The sequence below is a fragment of the Diadema antillarum genome, unplaced genomic scaffold, assembly GCF_040938485.1.
Source record: "Diadema antillarum isolate AM-2024a unplaced genomic scaffold, OU_Dant_1.0 seq00001860_RagTag, whole genome shotgun sequence".
NCBI classification, from domain to species: domain Eukaryota; kingdom Metazoa; phylum Echinodermata; class Echinoidea; order Diadematoida; family Diadematidae; genus Diadema; species Diadema antillarum.
This window is the reverse complement of record NW_027272531.1, coordinates 698,694-706,814: the sequence shown is the minus strand read 5'-3', so window position 1 is coordinate 706,814 and position 8,121 is coordinate 698,694. Positions and strand designations below refer to the sequence as shown.

At 37.1% G+C, this 8,121-nt stretch overlaps 1 protein-coding gene across 1 annotated transcript; it reads left to right on the top strand.

Moving 5' to 3' along the window:
* The first annotated feature begins 260 nt into the window (after positions 1-260).
* LOC139712798 (transmembrane emp24 domain-containing protein 2-like) lies at positions 261-7,356 on the top strand. The gene is made up of 4 exons (XM_071624589.1): positions 261-494; positions 2,257-2,449; positions 3,454-3,561; positions 4,692-7,356. The coding sequence occupies exons 1-4, from the start codon at positions 309-311 to the stop codon at positions 4,814-4,816; spliced, it is 612 nt and encodes a 203-aa protein (XP_071480690.1). The 5' UTR covers positions 261-308; the 3' UTR covers positions 4,817-7,356.
* The last annotated feature ends 765 nt before the right edge of the window (positions 7,357-8,121 follow it).

Sequence of the window (8,121 nt, the reverse complement as noted above, 5' to 3'; positions counted from 1 at the left end):
TCTGCTCTACGTGTACTCAGAAACACACAACTACTAGAGGCGGAAGTCCTAGTCCAGTGCTTTGGTAGGTACGCGTGGCATTGCTCGACTTGCAAGGCGCCTTCATTGCATTCATGCACAAAAACTGGACGTGGGATATTCATGCTGTACTGTGTGTACGGTCTACTACTACCATACCGACCGCCGAAGCGACAGTGCCATTTGTATGTTATCTTCGTACATTCAAATTCCAGGCCCCGTACAACCTAAGCTTTCTGATCAGTACGGTGAACCGAAGTCAAAGAGAAAGTGCCTTATTCTGCTGAAACATGGCGAATTATGACTACATCTTGTTCCTTGCCTGCACTGTCGCTTTATTAACAACAGCGAAAGCATATTTCATCGCCATCGATGCCCATGCAGAAGAATGTTTTCACGACAGGGTGTCCTCAGGAACCAGGATGGCCCTTACTTTTGAGGTTGCGGAAGGTGGATTTTTAGATATAGATGTGAAGGTATGTAGATTAACTGTATAATCAAAAGTAAATTAAAGAGTCTTTGCGTAGCAAAGCATACATGTACTAACTACACGCAGCTCCTGTCGCTTCGCGACAGCGGCTGCACGTCTAGACGGTCAGTGTGCAGTCTACTCCTTCGCAGACGTTATTTTTCAGCGGTGGGTGTACGTTTCCTTCATGAATATCTTTATTAATCGTAGTAAACTAAAATATGAGGAATCCCCGTAATCTATGATAATCATTCAATAATCGGTATGCGTATTTTTTTTAATTACGTCAAAAACCCACCGAAATCCGTCCTTAAAATCAGATCTGTTTAATGTAAGCGTCCGTATTGCTTCACTCCTCATCTTCTGCGTGTTATTGAATGCCTATGCTACAACGTAGCTAGTCGGAGCGGAAGTGGATGAGCTAGTCGGAGCAGAAGTGACGTCAAATCATGAGAGCAGCACGCGCGGATATACATGTACGTAGAAGACGACAAGCTTTAGGTACTAAACACACAAAACGCACGGGCGTACGTAAAATGCTACCACGGTTGACGGTACCTCGGGTTGAGCGTTCGTGGTAGTTTGTTGATTTTGTGAATCATCGCACAATCTACTCCGAAAAATTCAACAATAAGGTTTGGATACCAACAAAACACCAAATTCAACTCAACCATCAGCAAAATACGATATACATGTAGGTGGGTGGAATTACTATTAAAAAAAAAAATAATAAAAGACATTTTTGTGGTCTTGCCGTCAAAAGCGACGGTCGTTTACAACGTTTAAACACTAGTATATGTCAGATTGCTGTGCTTTGCACAGCGGTCTGGTCAGGCTAATACATGTACATGCACACACATACACGCAGCAATGAACAATATATTTTAGGAGATTTACGTACCGTACACTTTTTTTCACCAATCAACCGCATAACTTGCAGTGGCAGTGTGAGTGCGAGTGACAATGAGGGCGACACTGGTAGTGGTAGTGGTATGGGATGGTCGGTCACAGTCGTGTGCCACCAGTCTGCCCAGCCTGGCTGTCTGTAGCATATTGATTGAAATTGAAATGAAACTAAATTTTACATGTTGTTTTACTGGACGTCCAGATATTTGTACAATTATTACACTGTGATGTGGTGATATTTGAGATCTAAATTTGAATTTATGGACAGTCGAGTCACAAATACGATGGAAAAAGGAAAAAAGGACCTGTAGAAACTATCCGTAGACTCCTTGCATTAGTTGCATGATTGTCTGCCTTGAAACTACCCAAACCACTAAGTAAAGGTCTACTTTATCACATTTTGTTGACAAAATCTTACATTCTGTATAAAAGTGCTTCCTTTCTCCTCGGAGCATTGCATTTGTTAATTTGATAGCTTGTCCCAACAATACAACACAGTGTGTCGGTGTGTACACTGTATGTGTAGTATAAAGCCCTATACAGTAGTATTGCATTCCAGAAACTGTAGTGACAATAATGTACAATGTAAAGTTTGTTACTTTGAACTTGTGCACTATTAAAAGTAAGATTAAAAATGTCCCGAGTTGATCTTTGGACAGGGATTTTGATACATCGGACTGAAATCCCATTTATCAGCTTCCAGTTCCTTGTCACATGAAAAAACATGAAAATGCTGCACTGGTACAATATTGAAACTAACAATCTTCAACTTCTTCGTAAAAGATGTACCCCACAGAAACTGTATACTTACAAGATTGTATATGCACTCATCACCGAAAAATAAAATTTGTGCTTGCTTTCAGATTTCTGGGCCAGATGGAAAAACAATTCATACAGGAGAGCGTGAATCAAATGGAAAGTACACCTTTGCTGCGCACATGGATGGTGTTTACAAGTACTGCTTCAGTAATAAGATGTCAACCATGACACCAAAGATTGTCATGTTTTCTATGGATGTTGGCGATTCTCCTAAAGACCAGGGAATTGAAACAGAGGGTATGCATCGATATTTACATTATGTGCGGAGTATGCTGTAGGGCCTACGTATGGTAAAATATTCATGTGCATTTGTGAATGTAATGTGATTTCATTCTCCCTGAACAAAAAAAAAGAAATGATTAACAGATGATGGATCTTGTAAACCACTCAGGAAATGAGCTTCTTTTTTACCAGGTTAGTCTACATGTCCTGTCGTGTCTACTGATCTGCCACTGTGCTTACAGTGTAGATACATTACCCAGGATGGAAAAAGAAGAAGTAGAAGAAGAAGAAATAAAAAAGGATGAGTGAGCACCAGGATACAGAACATTATGTTTCAACAATTACCAGAATTTGTAATAGAAAAGTATTGTTTTATTTCATTTTATGCTATTAATGAAAAGAATGTGGGGGCCAAAATTAGTCTGTGTTCTTTGTTTATCAAAAAAGGAAATGAGATCCAACAAATGCAGGCCATTTTGTTGTTGTTGTTGTTGTTGTTGTTGTTGTTATTGTTGTTGTTGTTGTTTTGGTTAGTTTTTATTTTGTTTTTTCAGATAATATTTTCATGCTCCTGCCAAATTTGTGTTGTTTTCTGTTACCAAAAGAATAAGTGATTTCTACTCACTTGGTAATCACTCCCTATTACAACACTAAGAAAAGTTTCAGGAAATTCAGTAACTTCATAATTCATGAACTGCCTCAAGTGTAATAAATTACCAGATTATTATGTACATTGTAAGATTCCTTGTGACGAACAAAACACAAACCCAAAGAAGCATTAAACAATAAGAAAGAGTGAGAGAAAATATGGAGAGAATAGATTTCAAGCCCAGTATGGGTATCTTTGAATGCATTTAAAAAAAAAAAATGTTCTGAGCATTTTACAAATGATGTAAGATAAGGTCTGTACAACAAAATGTGCGATCCTTTATTACTTGTCTGATGCAATATCTAATTAATGTAATATTGTGTTTTCTCTCTCATTTTCTTTTCCTGATGCCCAACATGACCAATGACAGAACACCACAGTAAACTTGAAGAAATGGTAAATGAATTAGCAACAGGGCTTACAGGAGTCAAGCATGAGTTGGAATACATGGAAGTTCGGGAGAGAGTGCACAGATCAAGTAAGTTACTGAGATGTTTCACCTGTGAGGTTCAGTGTCACCATTATATATGAGTTATCAACATTTGTTGACACAAGTCTTGCTCATGTCACCTTTTTTCTTTTTTTCTTTTTCTTCTTTTTTTTGGATTCTTTTTTTTTTTCATTCTCCCTGGCAATTGCCATTACAGCAGTTGGAAAATATGTACATGTATGAGTATCTAGATCAAATTTTAAGATGAAGGTTGATCTTTTACATTTGTTGTAAAGATCCACACAAACTACATGGTGAAAGAGGTTTCTGGGAAGAGATGATATTTGTTTTATGAGAATATGTTATCATCTCCTTTTGTACTATTTTCAACATTATAAGCTTAAAAATTTCTGTACGTTGTTACTAGGAGAGTCTTATTCTCTTCCGTGCTTTGTTTGTTCTTCAGATTTAGAGTCCATGGTTGAAATTCACTGGAGTAACCTCTGCATGCATTGTTCACCCTTACATGGGAGATTTATTACTTCTCTTGTTGAAACATTCTTTAACGTGTATTGTGTTTATTTTAGAGATTGCTTTCATTGATGTGAAAGACATTAAAGGGACTGTAAGGTGTACAGTTCTGGTCGAGGAGAGGATTAGCTTTTAACATTTTGCGAGACACTCAGAAACCCTCTATGAGATGTCAAAGAGCATGCAATTCTAAGGGTATCAAAAGTTTATTTGATGAAATTCGGTTTCGAAATGGCTGAGATATCCAAAAACAAGGTGAAACAGAGATCCTAATAAAAGGCGTGGCCTGTCGCCTTTTATTATCATCACTTTTTTTTATATCTCAGCCATTTGAAAACCAATTTTCATCAAATGAATGTTGAATCCTTCTTAAGATTACATGCTCTTTCATATTTCATAAGAGGTTTCTCATTATCTTACTCAGGAATGTTATAAACCTGAATCCTCACCTCAACCAGTACTGTACAGTCCCTTTAACGTACAACGACTGTACATTCATATCTATTGTACATATGAGAAATGTTTTACACTGTCAGGTAGATTTACATTTGAGTTGATTACAGCATGCCTTTATTTGCAAGAAAATTATGTACTGACCATGTTTAATCCATTGAAATTGCTTCCTCTTCTTCCCCCAACTCCAACAGTTAACGACAACACCAACTCAAGAGTTGTACTGTGGGCATTCTTCGAAAGTCTAGTACTGGTCGCCATGACGCTAGGCCAAGTGTATTACCTGAAGAGGTTCTTCGAAGTCAGGAGAGTTGTGTAGTTTTCCTCACTTGTTAGTTTATTTTCATCATTGTCTCTGTTTTTTGTGCAAAATCTTTGAAAGTCTATTACTGTCATCTTTGCAGCTTCAAGTGTAACTGATATCTCTTCATTCTGTCATTAATAAGTTTTACTTTAATGACAGTCCCTTAATATCCCATACTCTTCAGAGGACATCCATTTCTGCAAATGATAGTGGGATTGAGCAGACTTGTTTTGCCTCTTTGATGCTCTATGATTGCAGATTTCAGTGTTTTGTTGATTTGAGGCTTTCATTCACTTCAGTTTTCTCCATTTGTTTCATTTTCATTCTACAGTGTATTTTGGGTTTTGTAGACATGACATAGAGAATGCTCGGGAACTTACAATGTTTGTGAGTAAAAAATGGGTGAATTTCATCATCTAGCAATTTTACAAGGCATTAAAGTGCATTCTTAATAAATATTGACATCTCTACATAGTTGCCTTGACATTTCATACATTGGCTGTAGTACCAGTATCTATCTTTTATTTGGCAGCAAATGTAGATAGAAGAAAAGCCTTATGTGGATTTAGTGGCATGACTTTGGAGATTTCAAGACGTGTTATTTGATAGTGCACCTTTACATGCACTGTAATACACTGTACTTTGCTTTGCCAGATTAATTCTTCCAAATGCAAAAATATTGGGAAGCAACCTTCATTACATGAATTTGACACTGTCAAGCTGGTTTACCGTACTTTATAAAATATTTTCTTTTTGTTTCCTCCACTGTAAACCTTTGTAGAGGCACAATGTATGTGCGATGTTTTCTATTGGGGAGAACGCTTGTCAAGAAGTATGAAAGTAACCAACAAGTTTTGCTTTAGGAATGAAGGTGAAACTGGAAGTGTTTGCATGTTACTTAAAATCAACTTCAAATACAGTACAAGTACCAGTTTGCCAGCATCTTTACATTGTATTCCATGTTGTAGAGATGTGATTTTATTGAAGGTAATGTGTCCTGTTTCACCACTCAGTTGCCAATCATCTTTATCTTTTCTCTTTATATCATTCATTTTGAGCCTATAAGCCTCAAGGTCAGCTCACTTGCCCTACATTGATATTGATTCCAGGTAAATAAGCCATCATACTTCACACCAATATACATGTAACTTATTAGTATTATTTTGAACAATTGATATCCATATGCAGGTAAATAAGCCATCATATTTCAGACCAATGTACATGTAACTTATTAGTATTATTTTGAACAATTGATATTCATGAGCTTGCATCTCATCCTCTAAAAAAAAAGATTATGAGATGTTGTAAGTCAGAGATGTTCAATATCATAACTTCCCACACTGATTGCAGATTTTCTTAGCCCTTATAGGAATAGATTAGTTTCAGGATTTTCAAGCGTGCAATCCATATGGCTGGACCTTTGAGGTGTACAATGGTATTGACTCTTGAACCCGTGCTACCAGTATTGGAGTTAAATTTTCTTCTTATGTGTAATTGTGTGAACAGCTGTATATGTGGTTGCATTTGATGTACGTGTGTACATCGCAATGTAATTCTGAATACCGGTAGTTGTGTAAAACACAGATATTAGGGAATACAATGTAGTTTGTATTGTAAATGTAAGGTTCTTACAACCTCGCTTGCATGATTTGAATAATTGATTAGAAAAATTCATTTGTACCTGTAGAACAGTTGCTAAGTTGAGGAAAGAAAGGAGAAATTGACTGGTGCACAGTTGCTAGAGTTTTGTAAGTTTTTGCAGTAGGTGTCGACAGCAATGTGGATGTACAGTTGTATTAGTAGATGGCAGGTATTACCGGACAGCATGGTAATTCCAGACGCACACATCTCTTCCTATTAATGACATTCAATACACGCGGGGACTTCATTGACTAACCTCACAAAGCGTTGTATTGGACGAAATTGCAAAAAAAAAAAAAAATGTGACACACGAGTGTAGAAACGCAAAGAAATTCACATTTCACCACAGTTTTCGAAGAAGATGTCAATTTATCACAAGATTTTATCACGTGAACTGTTCGAAATGTTCATGTTAGATTTCATTCGTCGATTTTCTCCTTGTGCTCTAAGTACAAATGTGTACGGTAAATCGAGGTACCTGGAGGTATGTTTTGTGATTCTGGTGCAAGGACAAGATGTGAAAGATGTGGATTATTCCATTACAAAAATTGTGTCCAGAATTATAATGCGATTTTACATTGCGCTAAAATGAAAGATAACTTTTTGTAGAGGGGTACACTTGAAGTCTACTACACCGTATTGTCAAAAAACGGAGTGAATAATTTTCATAATTTTGCCAAAATTCATAATTTTCAGGACTTTTGTGAATAAGTGGTGTTATTTTTGGCTGAAATTTCATCCTCCGAGTATGGGATTCAGAGCCACAAAAAAAAAGAAAAAAAGAAAGCATGCGGTGATACGATCCACTCTCCTACTATTGCATCTGATCGGAAAGTATGTCAGATTTTAATTAGATAGATGATTTATAGTACATGTAGATGGTTAGCAATATGCATGATTAACATCTGTATAAAATACAGTGGAAACTCGATATAACGAGATGGTCGGGACCGAGTCATTTCCCTCGTTATAGCCGATATCTCGTTATATCAGTAGACATAAAAGAAGGCATAACATAAAGACATTAATTTGCACATGTGGGACTACCCATCATATTTCAGTCAATACTGATAACTTGATATTGTTTGTGAGGGAATTACTCACCTTTATGGGTAAGAAGATGCTTTTTGCCAAGGAAATCCGATATCAAGTCAAGAATGTGTTTCTTATTAATTGTAGATGTTTGAATTTGTAAATTTACATAGCTTGCGATTGTATCAAGATCGTATGTGGATTGGTATGTGGTTATCGTATGGGTGTGTGTTGTATGGAAGCTTGAAAATGGTCTGCACAATGCTGTGTGTGTATGTGACACATTCTGTATGTACATTATGACTGCGTGTGTGTGAAGATGGGGAATTCCCTATGTAGAAAGCCAATCACAGCATCAGATTGCCTCATTCCTGCTAAACGTCATGATGATGTCATGTATACATTATGGCCGTCCCACCACATTGTATCAGTGTGCGCGCACACACACACTTACACACAACATGTAGTGCTAGCTGGAGTGCACTGAAGAAAATGATTATGTGTGTACAAGACAGTTTTTGGCGCATCAAGCTTTACAATCTCGGAAGATGATAGCACAGGCGAAGTAAAGCTTTACCGAAGGCATTTTGCTTTACCTCGCTATAGCAGGTTTGATCGGCTATGTTTTTCTTTGTTAGGAAGTCACA